This window comes from Kogia breviceps, chromosome 2 (genome assembly GCF_026419965.1).
Source record: "Kogia breviceps isolate mKogBre1 chromosome 2, mKogBre1 haplotype 1, whole genome shotgun sequence".
NCBI classification, from domain to species: Eukaryota; Metazoa; Chordata; class Mammalia; order Artiodactyla; family Physeteridae; genus Kogia; species Kogia breviceps.
This window is the reverse complement of record NC_081311.1, coordinates 83,990,504-84,008,256: the sequence shown is the minus strand read 5'-3', so window position 1 is coordinate 84,008,256 and position 17,753 is coordinate 83,990,504. Positions and strand designations below refer to the sequence as shown.

The window sequence follows — 17,753 nt, the reverse complement described above, 5'->3', positions numbered from 1 at the left end:
GAATATGTAAGTTGAAGTTTTCACCAAATTTGGGAAATTTTTGGCCTTTTATTTCTTCATATTTTTTTTATGCCTCATTCTTGGACTCTAGGCACACATATGATATACCACTTGATATTATCCATAGGTTACTCAGGCTTTTTTTTCTCTTTCAGTATTTTTTCTCTGTTCACCAGATAGATCAATCTCTATTGATCCATCTTCAAATTCACTGGTCGTTCTGACATCTCTAATCTGCTGTTACGCACAGTCAGTGAATTCTTTCATTTCAGAAAATTGCAGTTTTCAGTTTTGGAATATCCATTTAATTCTTGTGGTTTTCATTTCTCTGCTGAGATTCCCCATGTTCGCTCATTCCAATGATCATTTCCTTGGAGTTCTTGGGTGTAGTTATCATAATAGCTGCTTTAAAATCCTCATCTGTTAATTTCAACATCTGAGTCATCTCAGAGTGAGTTTCTATTGACTTTTTTTCTCTTGGGATATGGATCACATTTTTCTCTTCTCTTGTCTACTAATTTTTCAAATTTTATATTGGATACCGTGAATGGTATATTGTAGAGACACTGGATTCTGTTATCTTTCTCTAGGGTGTTGATCTTTGTTATACTGGGCAATTACATTACTAGTTCATGACTCTGAACTTGTGTAGGCTTGTCTCTTTGTACTTTGCTAGCATAAGTGTATCTTGGATGAATCCCTTATTCCTGAGACATAGTCCGTATTCCTAAATGTGTTCCCTCTGCAGTTTCTGTAGAAATGAGGTGTTTGCCAAGTCCTTCTAGGCACAACTCAATTGCCAAAAATTGTGTCCCTGAGCCCAGCTGAAATCTTAGTTCTTTCTGTCTTCTAATTGTTTCTCTTCATGGACTCCTTGGGGTCTCCCCTATGCCTGCAGGTTCAGGTGTCAGTCAAGGATTTAAGGGCAGTTATCACCAGGTTTGGGACTTAGCTCCTTCTCAGGGTCTCCTCCTTCTGTTTCCGGCCACCCTCCAACCCCAAACTCTACCCTCTGACACCTCAAGCCAAAAAAGGCTGCACTGCAGTGGATTGGAGGGTAGCATCGGGGGCAAATACCATGTTTACAGGGATTTCTCTCTGTGTGATTTTCTTCTTTTAAGGGTTGAATGCCCTCTAGTTTCTGCCTGCCCTTGGCTTCTCTAGCCCTTTCCTATAGTTGCATTTTCTATTTTGCTCAGTTTATACTTGTTGTCTGAGAGAGGGTTTGCCTATTACAAGCTGCTCCATAATACCAGAACTAGAAATCATTGCCCTTTCTCCTACTCTAGCATGCAGCTCTTTAAGAATCATGGAAAACCCTTTCTGACCACTGTGCTGCATAAAGAACTCACAGCACTGTCCTTACCAGTTGTGAATAATCTCACATCTCCATGGATAGATAAAGCCCAGCATACATAGCAGAAGCCACTTATGACCACACTGTCTAGTGATGAATATTACTATGTGTGATAATAAAAAATGGTATTACTAACAGATCACAGCTATATAAATTGTGTAATTTGACCAACAGTGTAACTAATTTTGTGTAAAGGCCAAACAACTGGGCTTTATCATTTATGTTAATTTCACTCATGATAAGGCTTAGAACACACTGATATTCACAACACTTTTATCATTGAGTTATCACCACGAAATCTGGCCCCATTAGCACTTGAAGTGTGTGGGTGACACGTGCCTTAGCCCAGTTAAGTAGAAAACTCCGGTGCTGTGTCAGAGGAGACTAGTTTTAGAAGTTCTACATTTCACTTGCTCGATGAAGGAGACTTAAGTTATGTAAAAGCCTTCCTCATAAGGCAGTAGTTCCAAGTTGTTTTCTCAGTCATCCAATTAACTTTAAAAAAAAAAAGGTCCTGGCAGAACTCTTACCTGGGTGACCGCAAGGCAGTATTGATCTCTCTGCGCATGTTGGTGCTAAACTATGTGCCCAGCAAGAGGGCTGCGTGGGGAGGTGTTGGTGCAGGTGCTGGGGGTACAGTTCCTGTTTCTCTTTCTCACGTTCCCTGGGCGTCCTCCCCTGACGTGTTTTTGGACTCACTCCACAGGCCTGATGCGCTCGCGGGTGCGGGGGGCCGACGCAGCCCAGGCCAAGGTCCTGACGTTCCTGGACAGCCACTGCGAATGCAACGAGCACTGGCTGGAACCCCTCCTGGAGAGAGTGGCCGAGGTGAGGACACGGGCCAGGGCGATGGCCTCTGCGACATCGCCCCACGAGGGTTTTATCCGCCGCAGGAATCTGTCAATAGGGGAGGTTCATTTGTCGGGTAGGAGGCCAGGGTCAGCAGCGGCTAAGACAGCCCTTCCCCTAGGGCGGGTCTTCCTTCCCTGCCTTGAAGCTTTGCACTGGCTCTCTGAGCTCAGAGGGGGCAGGGAGCTGAGGACAGAGGCCGCAGGGTCCCCAGCCCGGCCGTGCCGCCCTGAGACCCAGGCTGCAGCTCGTGGGGAGGGGCAGTCCCAACCACACGGGGACGCATGAGGCTGTCAGTTGACCTGGGATTGTGCACCTTCGCCTTCTAGAAACATCATCACTAGTATTACTTTTGGCCTCTTGTGATCTCTCTCTTGCCTTCTGCTTGTTTTATTGACTCTCTTTCCTCCCTACTAAGAAAGCACTTCCTTGAGACAGTAAAGTAGATGTGATGAAAGTACTAGAGAAATAGTAAAGTCATTCTTTTTGCACCATAGCGGGGATTGCGGTGGGACAGTGAGTCCTGAGACATGAAATAAGACAAACTACTAGTGCTGTGACACTCACGTTCACTGCCGTTTACTGAGCGCTAACTACGTGCTGGCTGCTTTACACGTTACCTGAATCCAGGGTTTCACCCCCACTTGACAGTTGAGGGAACTGGGGTTCGGGGAACTTTAATCACTTAACCAAAACTCATACAGGGGGCAGAGCCCAGGCTGCAAAGCGGGTTTCGTGGAGTCCCTCCCTGAGTCCTCTCACACACGCACACACGCACGCATGCCCATCCTGGGGGCCCTGTCCCCGGCTGCTCACTCCACCAGGCTGTGTGTCCCGGGGATGCAGAGGCAAAATGAAAGCTGCACAAGATATCCGGGCACACGGAGGCCGCGTGCTTCGTGGTCAGACCGTCAGGGTTATTTAAACAGCCCCCCACCTCCTAAAGAAAGAAAGGGAAGAGTTGAGAATGGTCATTCTCCCTCATTCTAGTCCTATCAAAATAAAGGGAGTGGACTTGGACGTGGGGCACTTTATGATCTGTGGTTCCGTCCCCGGGCTGAGCCAGGCATGGAGGACGTCACCCTCTGCGCTTGGGGCTCCACACTGTAAACCTGCGCCTGGTGGTGGTGGAAGTTCCCTGTGTTCTCTGAGCGTGGTCCTCTGATGTGTTATGTTCTTAGCTCTGCTTGCCCTGTTACTAGTTTGTTTTTCGAAGTCTTTCTCTGGCTGATTCAGGTTCTTGCCGTGGCTCAGGGAAGCGCCACCCTTGTGTCCCCTGCCGGCGTGGGGCAGAGATCCTCCCCAGCAGCAGCTAGCCCAGTTTAAAGAGGGCAGGAGAGTTCAAAGACCTTGTGTTCCCAAACTAACCAGAGCAGTGACAGTGTGGCGTAAAGAAAGGCCTCAGCCTAAGGGAATGTTTTGTGTTTGGTGGAATCACGGGTAAGACAGACTCGGGCTCCGGGTTCTCTAGTCAGTTTGGTCACCATCCGCTGTGATGAGGTTGGAGCTTCTACACCACACTCGGCTGCCAGGCCCACGGCCGCGTCTGTGTGGGTGTCTCAGCCGTGAGTCCTTTTCCGAGGTTTCCTGCAGCTCGCAAATTACTGATGTTTAAGTACAGCCGAGGGCTTCCCTGGTGGCGCAGTGGTTGAGAGTCCGCCTGCCGATGCAGGGGACACGGGTTCGTGCCCCGGTCCGGGAAGATCCCACATGCCGCGGAGCGGCTGGGCCCGTGAGCCATGGCCTCTGAGCCTGCGCGTCGGGAGCCTGTGCCCCACAACGGGAAAGGCCACAACAGTGAGAGGCCTGCGTACCACAAAAAAAAAAAAAAAAAGAAAAAAAGAAACTAAGTACAGCCGAGCTTAGATCCTGTTAGAATGAAAGTTACTCCATGGTTGAGGTTTGACATTTGGGAAAACACTAAATAAAACACTACAGTCTCACACTGGTGTGCTCTGAGAACTCCTTCTTTGGAATTAGTAAATATTGACATTTGCTCCTGGCTGTTAGGGGAAAAGAAAGACCTCAGGAGCGGTCCCGGGAGAGGCTTGCCCTCAGCCCGTGAACACCCACGGGGCGGCCCCGAGCGCTCGGGCGCCTCCTGGGGGGCAGCGTCATCTGCGCCCCCGACACCCAGCACAGCGCGGGGCTGCAGGTGCCCAGGCGGGTGCCCCAGGACGTGGGGTGGCGGGGGACCGGCGCGGCGGTCTCCCCGTGAGCGCTGAGGCTCAGGCCTCCGCCTGTGTGGGTCCCGGCCGCCTCTGACGCCTGCTGTTGCCTTCGCTGCGTTGCAGGACAGGACCCGCGTCGTGTCCCCCATCATCGACGTCATCAACATGGACAACTTTCAGTACGTGGGCGCGTCTGCGGACTTAAAAGGCGGTAGGTGCTGCGCGGGACCCGGCCTGTCTGCGTGGGGCCCAGGGATGGCGACAGGGCGCCTGCACGCGACTGAGCGGGGCCGCGGCCAAAAGCACGCCCCTGTGTTCAGCTGGCGGGGCTCACCGGGGGGCAGAAACGGCCTTGCCTCCCCTAGATGGTAGGCGTGGCTCCCCTCCCTGGCACCGGCGTGGCGTACAGAGCCGGCCCCTTGGGAGCTGGTGTGGAGATGCCAGGCCGATGGGGGTCTGCCCTCTCTACCCTCCCCCTCACCACAGCATTCATCACCTGCTGGAGGCCCATCCACCCCGCTCACCTATGACTCCTGGCCCTGAGGCCTGCAGAGCGCAGCCCTCCCATGGCCTGGCTGTCAGCCTCTCCTGCCCGCGGGCCACCCACGCCCTGCCGTGGTGGAACCTTTCTGGGGAACCTTTATCTGAATGACCCCGCCGGTTTCCTGGGGGTCCTCGCAGCTCAAGTGTGACCCCTCAAACCCTCCCGCCGCAAGGTCCCACAGTGATTTGTCTGATACTCTCTTCACCGTCTTAAAAATTCATATTGAAGGGCCCCAAAGAGCTTTGTTCACATAGGCCGTACCGATCAGCGTTTGCTGTGTTAGAAGGTAAGGCTGAGAAACGGTGAGAACACCAGGTGATGCAGCCACATGGGTGCTGCCTGTCCTGCAGCTTCCAGAACACTCCTTCCTGCACTTCGGAAAAATGAGATTGAAAGGGACCTGTAGGCCTTTAGCATAAATCTGAAAGGACTTTTAACGTCACACACCCCCTGAAAGGGCCTGAGGACCCCAGGGAGGGGCTCCTGGACCCCACCTGGGGAAACCCTGTTCCCGTGAGGAGCTTCACGAAGCTGATGGGTGCACGGGAGTCACGCTAGGCCCGCCTGAGGAGCAGCCTCCTACTGTTGTCCCTGTGTCCCCAGGACTGTGTGTACGTGGGGGTGACCTGTAGCCCCAGGCTCCCCTGTGTCCCAGGGACTGTGTGTATGGGGGTGGCCTGTGCCCTGCAGGCTCCCCTGTGACCCCAGGACTGTGTGTATATGGGGGCGACCTGTGGCCCCAGGGCTCCCACACAGCCCAGTAAATGCTTCGTGCTCTGAATCTCAGCTGGTTGGCAGCCTTGCCTCTCAGACCTCGGCTGAGAGCCAAGAATTCAGCAAAGCCTGCTGTAGAGAGAGATATAAAAGAGATGTCAGAGCCTTTGCCTTCCGTGTGTAATTTATTCACTATTGATTTTTCACACCTGAGATGAGTGAACTCTTTTTCCAGCATCCTAGCACCCCTGTTTCTTTCTGTAAAATGAGGGGCTTCTTTTCCCATCTGCAACGTTTTGAGCTGATTAGGAGACGGACTGTTCCAGACAGACACACAGCCTGAGGCTCAACTGACATCCAAAAGAGAAGACAGTAGACCTGTGGCCTTGGACGGAACCTCAGAAAGCAGAACGCTGGGACCGGCCAGGGACGCCCGGGCTCTGGTGCCTCTTTCAGGCCGTGTCGCCACGGGAGCTGTTTTCCCTCCGCCTCTCGGCGTCGCTGTCTGAGAAACAGGTTGATAATAATAGTGCAGCCGCACGGGGCAGCCGGAAGAGGGCAGGGCTGTGACCAGGCAGCTCCCCAGAGGCCTCTGGCCAGACGCACTTAGCTGGGGAAGCAAGAGCCAGGAGAGTCTTAGAAGACGGTGAGCACGCCGGGGCTGTAAAGAGTTCGGAGCCTTGGCTGTCAAGAAAGTGTCAGTGTCCGGAGTGTGCCCCCCCACCCCCACCGCCCCGAGGACACACAGCAGCTGAGATGTGACTGTTCTCCTTCCCCCATGGCGGCCGCTTACGGCAAAGCCGGTGCAGGACCCTGAGACGCCCTGTGTGGGAGCCGCCTCCTGCCCAGCCCAGATTCTCTCTAAGAGCATTTTACCAAACCCCTTTTAGGAAAAAAAAAATCAAGGATGATGTTTTTAGCAGGTTTTTAAAAATCTAATATAGCTTGGCTCTTCGGACCAAATTGATGAACTAAATAATAATGAACATTCCCCCCAAAATGCAGGTAATGTTACATCAGCTGGCCAGTCGAGGCCTTTGTGTTCTGTCAACAGTGCAGCCGGGACATCTGTTTTTCCCTGGCTGGCCGTGCTTGTGTGCGCAGCAGGCCGTGTCTGGGGAGAGCCGGGCTCCTCAATCAATCTCTGTCTGTCTCCTCTCTGCGCGTTACTGCTGCCTGGCCTTCCAGCCCCTCGCTCCCATTTGCCAGCCCGCTGCGCTCTACAAGGACACCTGGGACACCTGTCTGTCCTCTGATTGAGCCATAGTGTGTGCCACGCCGGCCCGGGGGCCCCCGAGCCCCTGTGCCATCCTGCCCTGTTCAGGCTGCGGGCACCGGGGCTGTCAGGGCAGGTAAATGCTGGATTCAGAGCACACAGACGGCAAGTCTGAACTTAGGCGTTGCACCAGCCCTGTGGACAGAAAGCCTGATGGCAGAGGGCTGACAGATGGACGGCCCCGGAGCAGTGAGGCTTGGCTGTCAGACCCTGGGCAACGCGGCCCATGCTCTGGAGAGTGTCCGCAGGTGGCGTGTGCCGGGTACCTTCTGAGTAAGGACAGGACCCGACAGCTGTGGACCAAGGGCCTGCGAAAGCCAGAAGCCATGTCCAGGGGCCAGGCCCGGGCTCTGCCACCCCGCACGGCCTGTGGATTCTAGAAGTGACCTGGGGCAGGTGCCATGTTATCAGACATGAAGCTCGCTTGCCTCTTCACTGCTTCCGTCAGCTCATTTCCACCTACTCTTGCCCCTCCCTGCTGTCCCTTCCCTGGGACCATGTTGGGGGCACCTGGCAGGTTTTTTCTTAAATCCATCCCTCTTCTTTCTCGGCTCCTTACAGCCCTTGGATATGCCCTCACAGACTCCAGTTCTCTTATTTCACACTTACTCTTATGCATTCTGGTTTTAGAAAAGCCTGACCCACATCTTCTGTTTTGGGTAAGCTTCTTGGGGAAAGAAGATTTCAATGTGCGTCCTCCCCACTGGTCTCCCTGCCCCCCACCAGTCACTCTCTCTTCCCTCTGCATGGTTTTTTGTGTTTGTTTGTTTTTCCTTTGTTTGGGTTCTGGTGAGTCCATTCCAAATACCAAATATTTTTCAGCTGTGAGGTGCCAGGAGCAGACAGCCTGTTCTCACAGCATCCTGTGTTTCTTCTCTCTTCTGTGACCAGCAGGCTTTGACTGGAACTTGGTGTTCAAATGGGATTACATGACGCCCGAGCAGAGACGGTCCCGGCAGGGGAACCCGGTCGCCCCCATAAAGTAAGTGCCAGGCAGGCGTCCTTCGGGTGCCCTTCTCTGGGGTGGAAGATGAGACAGCAGGCCCCATGTTCCCTAGGGACCTAGTCGAGCTCTCACCCTCCAGCCACACCCCCATTTCCCCTCGTCCTAGCTCAGGGGACAGTCTCTGCCTCCCGATTATAGGGTAAAGTATTTAGAGATTTTTTTCTATGTACGTGTATCAAATCTGCCAGTTCCACGTCCTTCGTGTCTTGGTGGCATAGAGCGTTTTCCCGCACAAGGTGGGGTCTCGGGCTGCCCTCGGGGACTGGGGAGGTGGTGGGCAGCGAGTGGGCCCTCCTGCCCGCCCCCGGTGGGCTCCGCTTCCTCGGTGGCCTCCTCCCTCCTGCCCCCCAGAGGAAGCACTGGTATCACTACCCGCTGGCTTTGAGCCGCGCCCGGGTGGGGTGAGGACGCCTCCCCAGGGACGCGTGGTTACGGGGGACCCTGCGGACGCCAGCGCCGTCTGCACTGTGGCGATTGTCCCCCGTCAGCAGTGAGCTCCAGGCGTGCGGCCCGGGGCCCTGACTTCTCACGGCGACTCCGCAGGCACAGGGCTGGGGTTCTGTCGCTGGCCTGTCCCCAGGCTGATGGGGACGCGAGAAGATGACGGTCCCGTCCAACAGAGGAGGAAGCTGCCCCGGGATGAGGACACGGGTAGCTGCCATCATCAAGCGTTCCCTGTGCGCTGGGCGCTTGAGCCTCTTACTGTTTGTAATCCTCCAAGGAGACCTCAGCACAGGAAAGCCGAGCACCGGCCTAGGGCGCTGTCGGCGAGTGTCCCAGCCCCGGCGGCTGCCCTCTCGTAGGGAGGCTCCGCGCAGCCCCTTGCACCTGGGAGCATCTGAGCAGGGCGAGTGGGGGGCGCTTGAAGACAGCAGGGGTCAAGCAGAGAGGGGCACCCAGAGCTCTGAGCGAAAGACCATGGCTGTGCTGTTGCTTTTAAGGTCCGCTTATAGGCTTGACCTTGGCATTAGAATGCTGGCGATCTAACCTTGCCCTTTGACCTCTCCCTCGCTTCCCTTCTGCCCTCTCTGCCTCTTTAGAACCCCTATGATTGCTGGAGGGTTGTTCGTGATGGATAAGTTCTATTTTGAAGAACTGGGGAAATATGACATGATGATGGATGTATGGGGAGGAGAAAACCTGGGTACGTATGAGCCTTGTGTCTTCAGACACCAAACCGTTTCCAATTCTGCTGAAACCATGGTCTTTTCCTGCCCACCAAGAGGGGTAGAAATGAAAAGTGGAAGCTTTGGAAAGACTGTTAAGCAAGAGTTTGTGGTATGCAGGGTGCCACTTGGAAAAGGTTTGTAAAGACATTAAATTGACCGTTTACTGAACATAATTAGTCCCCCATAAGATATAAATAGCACCCTTTTTATTCTTAAAAGTGTCTTGGGTTGGGCATTATGCTAGATACATATTAAGTCTTTGAAGGAAAATGCAAACTTTTTAATGTCATCTGAATCCGAGGTCTGGAAAGCAAGCTGACAAAAATGGGGAGAGTATTTCAGGTTCTCGGATTCATTTTTAGCCACATAGGGTGGAAAGTAAGCCCTGGCGAAGCCTGTCGTACTGGCTGAATTGTAGTCCTGGGAATCAGACAGGGTGGAGAGGCCGTGGCACTTCACCCCTTCTTGACTACTTTGTGAATGGCTCTAATTTGTTTTCGTGTTTTGTTTTGTTTTGTTTTTTGTAGTATGCGTACAAATCATTTTACCTATGTTTAGGGACATTGAAATTTTATAGACTTTGGTCTTTATTGATAGTTGCATTGTATTTACTCCATAAAGATAAAAAGAGTCTTGGGGCTTCCCTGATGGCGCAGTGGTTGAGAGTCCACCTGCCGATGCAGGGGACACGGGTTCGTGCCCCAGTCCGGGAAGATCCCACATGCCGCAGAGCGGCTGGGCCCGTGAGCCATGGCCGCTGGGCCTGCGTGTCCGAAGCCTGTGCTCTGCAAAGGGAGAGGCCACAACAGTGAGAGGCCCGCATACCGCAAAAAAAAAAAAAAAAAAGAGTCTTAATTTGTTTGTTTAGGGGTTTTTGTTCATTTCACTTGCAGCTTTTGAGCTGAGTCTCCTTGGCTATTGGATGCTGTTAAATTACATTCTCCCCTGGGTAGACGTACCCTGGGAGGAGGGGAGGGGGGCAGGAAAGGAGGTAAAAAGGATGCCACTGTCACTTTTAGTAGTTTTTACTTGTAACAGAGACTTTTTTTTTTTTTTTTTTTTTTTAAGTTTAAGAGACTAGACAAGCCCATTGTTTGTCTCTCATTTTATGACATTGATGTTAGTGATGGCGTCTCATCTGTGGAGAGAGGTTGTTGCCTTGGTTGATTCTGAAAGCTTCTTTAGACTCAGTAACTACACCAGGATGAAGGATCAGAGTCAGATGCCTCTTGGTTCTTTTAACAGTGCACTGACAGTTAGGCAGGGCTTGATTGAAGGGTTTGGAGCCCGCAAGGCTTCAGAAGGATTGTTAACCTTCTGAAGGGAATTCTGAGTCACCCTCACCCCGCGGACATCCCTGGGGAAGCCCAGCCAGCCAGGACCGCCACTCTGGGGGAGGGAAACGCGGTGGGGTTTGCAGCGGTGTATGCCATCAGGCTTACGTGGTTGGGGGGGGGCGGGTGGCCTTTCGTGTCAGGGTGTAGAGAGAGTGTTGATTTAAATATCAAAGGAGACCTTGCACCCAGAGACCAGAGGGAGGGGAAATAATCTTTTCTGTTACCTCGTTTATTGTCGGTTTGGTTTGTATGTTTACGTAGCTGTGGCCTGTGCGAGGTTCCCTGGAAGGGCTCACGGGGCTCAGGTAGGGTGACACACGGTGGGCGGGGAGGAAGGGCTGGGGCCACCTGGCCTGAGCATCCTGGCACCTCCTCCCGTGACAGGCTCTGACACGGCCGCCTGGAGGGTCTTCTCTCATCAGGGTTAAACAGGCACAGGGGTTTCAGCAGGAAGAGTCCGTGATGTGAGTCTTTCTCTCTTCTTGGTACTGCTCAGACTTGATTTTCTGGGTGCCGCCTGCACACCCCCAGCAGTTGCCAGCCTGAGGGCTTGTGTGGGCCCGAGTTAGGAGAGGCAGGGGACAGGGGTGCCCAAGTCAAATCCAAACACCCCCTCCAGGTGTGCCCCACCAAATCCACTAGTACTCCCAGACTTCCTGACCAACAGTGTACAAGTCTAACTGAAGCAAGTAAAAAGGACAAAGAGCCCTGGTGGTCCAGTGGTTAGGACTTGGCGCTTTCACTGCCTTGGCCCCAGGTTCAATCCCTGGTCGGGGAACTAAGATCCCGCAAGGTGCGCAGCGTGGCCAGAAAATTAATTAATTAATTAATTAATTAAATTAATTAATTTTTTTAAAGGATGAAGAACCCGATCCCTGGCCCTTGTGAGCTGTGGGGGTTAGTCTACTTAGGAACATTATTCGTCCTTTTCAGCACGTCCCTGCAGCGCTAGGAAGGATGCTGACTGTCCCCATTGCATCATCTCATTTCATGCTTTCTGGAAGGACTGAGGTCTCAGAGCTGGTTGTTAGCAGAGCCAAATGCAAACAGAAACGGCCTAATTAAAAAGCCACCAAGCTGGGGACTTCCCTGGTGGTTCCGTGGGTGAGATTCCCCGCTCCCAATGCAGGGAGCCTGGATTTGATCCCTGGTCAGGGAACTAGATCCCGCATGCATGCCACAACTAAGCCTGCATGCTGCAACTGAGAAGTCTGCATGCCGCAACTGAAGATCCCACATGCCGCAATTAAGACCCGGCACAGCCAAAATAAATAAATAATCAAATAAATAAATAAATGTTTAAAAAATAATACATTTTTTTTAAAAGCCACCAAGTTAGTTGTCCTGAGTAATCATCCCCATGTTGTAGGGCTCAGTGAAATCAGTTGACTATAACTGTAGTTGTCCTTGGCCTTAAAACTCTTCCACCAAGTCTCTGAATGGCTCCCTACTGGTTTAATAGGCTCCCCATACAGAAGCCCGGGGGCCTTCGTGGGCCCCGATTTTGAATTTTCCAGGTAGGCAACTGCATATTTGAATTGTATTTCCTTAGATACAGAGAGCCTCCTAGTCAAATTCTGTTCGACACTGCTCAGCCTTGGTGGTTATAACCACGCGTTTTCAATACGACAAGGGAAATGGCAGTTAAAGTTCCAGAACTGGTGCATGTCTTACTCATTCCTACTGGGGAGGTGTCTCTGGCTTTAGCTCGCCAGATCCAAGTCGAAGTTCATGCTGTTTGGCGCCTGAGCGGGTGTCCCGGGGCTTCTGCCACAGCCCGGCGCCTGCCACCACACGAGGCCTTGTGGCCCACACGAATCATGCCTGACTCTGGCCCGTCTGCACTGGCTGCCGTGAGCGCTGATTCTCCCGTTCTGTCTCACTCCCTAGCATGCTGTCAGGGAGGCAGGGCGATGCAGAGGAAAGGCCCTTTCATACCAACCTCGTGAAGTCTTTCAGAAAAAAAAGACATCTAACCCTCCAGAATATTCTCTCTCGATTTTCTTATTTAAACTGTTTCTCGCCTTCAGTCGGGCCTCTGGCTCAGGCTGCAGCCTCTCGGGATGGCAGGCAGTCAGGACAGGAGCCCGCTTGGATGCCTGCACGTCCAGGCTTCTCCCAGGTGTGGATGCTCTGGGCCGCGTGTGTATGCATGTTGCCGTGACCAGCGCCTGCTCTGCGCGTGTCCTGACCCGGTGGGTAGAATCTGTGTTGACACAGGTGAAGAGCAGCCTTTGCCAGCCTGCTGGTTACCGGCTGGTGAGAGCCGGGGTGGCTGTGAGGTCTGGCAGTTCCTCGAGTACCCTCGGCCACTGGACTTGGCCGGCTGGCTGGACACCTGCTGGTGCGCAGGGATGACATAAGTTTTGCAGTTTAAGGGAAGAGGTGGTTTTTGTCCTGGATGGAGAAAGCCCAGGTGCGTGCTGGTGCTTGGGGCCCTTAAAAGAAGTGTTAGAGGAAGATGGCGTGTATGATTGCCTGTTACAGCTACCTTAGGGCTGACTGTGGGCATTTCATGCCTCGGACGCGTGGCCGTTCGTGTGCTGTCTGTTGCCTTTTCTAACTCAGTTCTGATACCCAGGAGACGCGTGTAGTCTCCATGATGGAGAACCGGTCAGAGAGGAGTTCCAGGCCATGTCTCATGCATGGTGTTTGTGACATTACGGGGACGCATGGTCTGATGCCAGGAGTCTTTCTGTTCTCAGTAGACCGGGGGAATCACTCTTGTCGCAGGGCTTCTAGTCCGAATTTGAAAAATGTTTCCGTAGGCTCACTCTTACTTCTTTTTAAATTTCAGATAGAATTCTTTCATGAAAACATGGGATTTGGTGACACAGATAGAGCTGGCATCTGTAATTCTGATCAGTGCTAAAATCTAAGGGTAGTGGGTAGTTTGTTTGGCATGAATTATTTCTTTTTGTCTCCACTACTTTACATTGTCTGTGAAACGACACTGTGCTGTGCAGACACCCTCTTAGTGAACTGAAGTAGGACCTTTCGTTCAATCTTTTTTTTCCCTCCACCTTTATCGAGGTTTCAGTGACAACTTAAAATCGTACGCACTTCCACGTGGTGTCAGAGGTCCCCACGCGGGACGTTCAGGGCCCTCTGGAAAGGGGGTGCTCCCTGGCGTCAGCGCCTCAGGCCACGGGGGTAGGGTGGGCATCCGCACCCCATGGGGGTGGCCCGGGCTCTCGGTCACCCCGTGTCGTTCACCACCTCAGAGATCTCGTTCCGCGTGTGGCAGTGCGGCGGCAGCCTGGAGATCATCCCCTGCAGCCGCGTGGGACACGTGTTCCGGAAGCAGCACCCCTACACCTTCCCCGGTGGCAGCGGCACCGTCTTTGCCCGGTAAGTGGCCGAGGGGCCGAGCGGGGCCCAGAGTGCCGCTGACCGCCCCGCACACGGGGCTGACCATGGGCTGTGTGGAAACGTGTCCTCCGAGGGGCCGCCGCTCGGCAGTGACGAGGGCATCTATAGGGACTGAGGACAGTGGCATTCTGCTGAGTTCCATGGGGCACGAGGCCACGTGCAGGACGGCCTCAGAGAGACACAGCTGTCCTGATGGGGAGCAAACCAGGGTGACCGGGGGTCAGGGCGGGGCACAGGACGGGGTAGGGCCAGTGGGACTGGTCACCGAACCGTGTGCCGAAAGCATGTCACGGGGAGATGGGAAAGAGGAGCACTTGGACTTTTTAAATTACATATTCCTATTCAAGGTGCAATATATGAACAACGTTAAAGGCAAGCCACACAAATTCAAGCCCAAGACCCATTGTGCTGTAGAGGCAGACAGTACACAATAGAAAATAGGTAGATTTTTGCAAACATGAAGACACCAAATGAAGAGTTTTCTGAAGATGAAACAGCGAATTACCAGTGCGGGGGACGACGTTTTTTCCTCAGGAATTCTTTCAGATGCGAAAGACAGAACCGTGCGCAGGCCAGCCAGCCTGGCCCAGGGAGACGGGAGCATTCGGCTGAAGAGATCACTTCAGACCCCGAGAGATGCTGCGAACTAGGCAGAATGTGGTCGCGCGGTCGACGTGCTGGGGCAGGAGGACAGGTTTGCAGGGTGCGCGGGCGCTTGTCCCAGAGCCATAGGAGCCCGTGGGGAGCAGGTCCTCAGTGCTGAGATGAACCTGCAGAACAGAAGGCTGCCCAGTATGGCTGGAGCCCAGAGAACGAGGGCACAGTGGGCACCGAGGAGACTAGACCAGCCGGGTCTGCACCCTGTGCGTTGAGAGAAACTGGGTGTGTTTTGATGCAGGAGGAGGGGGAGCTCCTGTGGGTTTTACGCAGGTACTTGACTTCTCTGTTTCGAACTTTAAAGGGGTCCTTCTGGCCCCTGGGCAGAGGGCCACGAGGATGATACCAGGAGGAAACGATGGTGCGAGTGACGTGTCCCCCCTCCACTGCAGGGCCGGGGGCCGGGCAGTGCCGGTGGCCAGGGCCAGGTGCCAGCTGCGGCCCCAGGCAGGCGTGTTTACTAATGGACGGGAGGGGGCCGGGGGGGGCTCAGGGGTGACCCCCAGGCTGCCGGTCACACACTTTGCTAACAGGATGCCCCATGGACACAGGGAAACCTCAGAGCAGGGTGGGCGTGCACGGGGGGAGGATGGCCAACTTATCTTTTATGTGGCATTTGAAAACTTCTATTAAGTACAGATTATAAGTACACCTGTCTTGTACAGAAGCTGGATTCTTAGCGTAGCGTATCAACTTTCTAGGGAACTTTAATAGAAGCCAAATATCAAATGATGGTTCTGACCAAATTACCTTCTCCCCAAAAGTGTATCCTTTCCCGAATGTTGTCTAAACATCATTTCTGCTCTGTTAGAAACAAAACTATGCTCTTATACGATGAATTCTACAAAATCAAACAAACGGTGATAATGTACGTTTTCCCCCGGGGTAGCATGAGATGCTTCCCAGAAACCTCTAGTAGAGACATATTAAATACTTGAAATCAAAGCACTGATATCTACCAGCAAAGCATGGGATTTCAGAAAACAGTCCGTTAAAATACACAAAACATTGCTTTATGCACTTTTTTTTTAAAGGAAAAAAAGAGGCACTCGTTTTTAGAAAGAAAACTTTTCCGTTGTATTTTACAGCCCGGGAGTCCCATACAGTGGAGATGTGGGGAGGAAAGGGACCCAGGGTTCAGAACTAGGGGGCAGCATGGGTCTGTTAGGCCTTCAGCAAGGCCATCATGGCCCCCACCCTCTCTCTCTCTCTCTCTCCACCCCCCTCTCTTTCTCCTCTCTCTCTCTCTCTCTCTCCCTCCCTCTCTCCCTCCTCTCTCTCTCTCCCTCTCTGTAGCTACCTACGTATCTTTTTTATTAAGTAGACAGAGAAAGGGTGGTTTTGCATTTAGGAGTTGAGAAATGACTTAATCACTTAATGCCTTAGGTGATATAAAACCACTGTGTGATTGCAATTCATAAAACCTTATAATTTGGTAAAAACATCCTTCAATCTCCCTCTCCCTCCGTCCCCCTCCGCCCCACCCTTCTTTTCACTCCACACGTGTTTCGACTATGTACTGTTCTGTTATCTATTGTAATTTCACCCATCAAGTCAGGGCCATCAGTCCATGGCAACAGGCAAGATGGACACCAGTATCTTTCATGGCCACGGAGGAGTCCATGTGTTTGACCACTTTACTGTTAACGGTCATATAGTTTCTATTATTTCTGCCATTATAAACTGTGCTAAGTTGAGCACAGCTGCTCCAGAGAACTCCGGCAGGAGGAGATACTGATGCCATGTGTGTATGTGGCAGCCTTTAATACATGTCATACATTCGAAGGCAGTGTGTCCTGGTGGCCTTATTGATCGTGGGTCATGGTACTCTCCACAGTTGTGAGATGTAAGCACGGACGCGTCTGGCCTTCTAGAGGAGCCTGTTCCATCTCTCCCCTTCCGGCGCAGGGCAGTAAGAACCCCAGATGTGGGGCACACACTACTGTCCCCCACTATTCCTGGTCCAAACAGGACACTTTCTCAGCTCAGCTCTGCCAAAAGTAATTTTAAGAGTAACTATGGTGTGCTCTTAGCTTCTCCCCACAGCTGTCTAGTAGTAGCTCTCTATCCCAGCCGCGTGAGAAAGGCTGGAGAGAAGAGGCCGAGGATTTCTTGGCCGTGCTCCCCAGCACCAGCCTTCTGGGGATGCGTAGCAAGAGCTATTGCAGAGTGATTCACTTTTGTCCTAGATGGTACAGCCGCAGTCCCTGCTGTAAAATACCTGCCTGTGCTGTAATTCTGACTTGGACTTGTGCTCTGTGACAGTCTGTGTTCTGTGAAAGACGAGGACGCGGGTTCTGTTGTTCAGTGAGCGCCTGCCGAACGCCAGCTACCCTGATACAGCCCGGGGGCTGGGGGGCACCACCGCCGGGCCAGCAGGCCCCCCTCCCCGCCAAAGCGCCCTCCTCAGCACCACTTCCTCCGTGTAGAGAGGACGCCGCTGACAGAGAGATGGCAATGCGCAGCTCAAGGAGATGTGTTTTGTTTCTAGTAACACCCGCCGGGCAGCAGAGGTCTGGATGGACGAATACAAAAACTTCTATTACGCAGCAGTGCCTTCTGCTAGAAACGTCCCGTATGGAAAGTAAGTGTGACTCGTGCCCTCTCTTGCTGCTTTTCCTGGGATCCGTGTGCATGTGCGTGCGTGTGCGTGTGTGTGCGTGTCGGCAGCGTGGTCAGCCCACACCCCAAGCAGCGTTCTGTGGCCAGAGTTGAGAAGAGCCACCAGGTGTTAAAGGGGGACCCTACCCAAGGCCGGCGAGGGCCCTCTCGGGAGGTGCGTGGGAGACAACGGGGTCCTGGGGACAGAAGTGTGGACGGTCCGGTCTCCACCGCCTGCCCCAGCTCTTGTCTCATTGGCAGATCTCCGGCTTTGACGTAGAGCCCGTCTGTTCTTTACATTTATAAAGAAATCTTGTCCCCTTCTGCAGTATTCAGAGCCGATTGGAGCTCAGGAAGAAACTTAGCTGCAAGCCTTTCAAGTGGTACCTGGAAAATGTCTACCCAGAGCTAAGGTGAGGCCCCGGGGCCGGGCTCTGCCAGCGGGCGCGGCGCCTGGAGGTGGTGGAGTGCAGACCGTGCTCAGGGCGAGACGCTGGGAGTTGGGGCCCCAGCGCTGTCCCCAGGCCCCCCGAGAATGGGCTCCTGGAACTGCTGCTCTCCGGGGCCCCCCTCCCATTCCTCGCAGACCTGGAAACCCTCCCAGGTGTCACTTTATGCAGCTCGTACCCCTGGCGAGATGACGGGGCTCCGTGAGTGGCCAGAGGGGCAGCCCCCAGCCTCCCGAGGGGTGCCCTGTGCC

At 53.3% G+C, this 17,753-nt stretch overlaps 1 protein-coding gene across 1 annotated transcript in view; it reads left to right on the top strand.

The window, feature by feature from the left end:
• The window catches only part of GALNT2 (polypeptide N-acetylgalactosaminyltransferase 2), a 179,043-nt gene that overhangs the window by 148,212 nt on the left and 13,078 nt on the right, over window positions 1-17,753 (top strand). Inside the window, exons 7-13 of the mRNA XM_059053324.2 lie at window positions 2,064-2,185; window positions 4,501-4,588; window positions 7,806-7,893; window positions 8,958-9,061; window positions 13,648-13,774; window positions 16,944-17,036; window positions 17,383-17,466. Of these exons, the coding sequence (XP_058909307.1) occupies window positions 2,064-2,185; window positions 4,501-4,588; window positions 7,806-7,893; window positions 8,958-9,061; window positions 13,648-13,774; window positions 16,944-17,036; window positions 17,383-17,466 (706 nt within the window). The remainder of the gene's footprint in view (window positions 1-2,063; window positions 2,186-4,500; window positions 4,589-7,805; window positions 7,894-8,957; window positions 9,062-13,647; window positions 13,775-16,943; window positions 17,037-17,382; window positions 17,467-17,753) is intronic.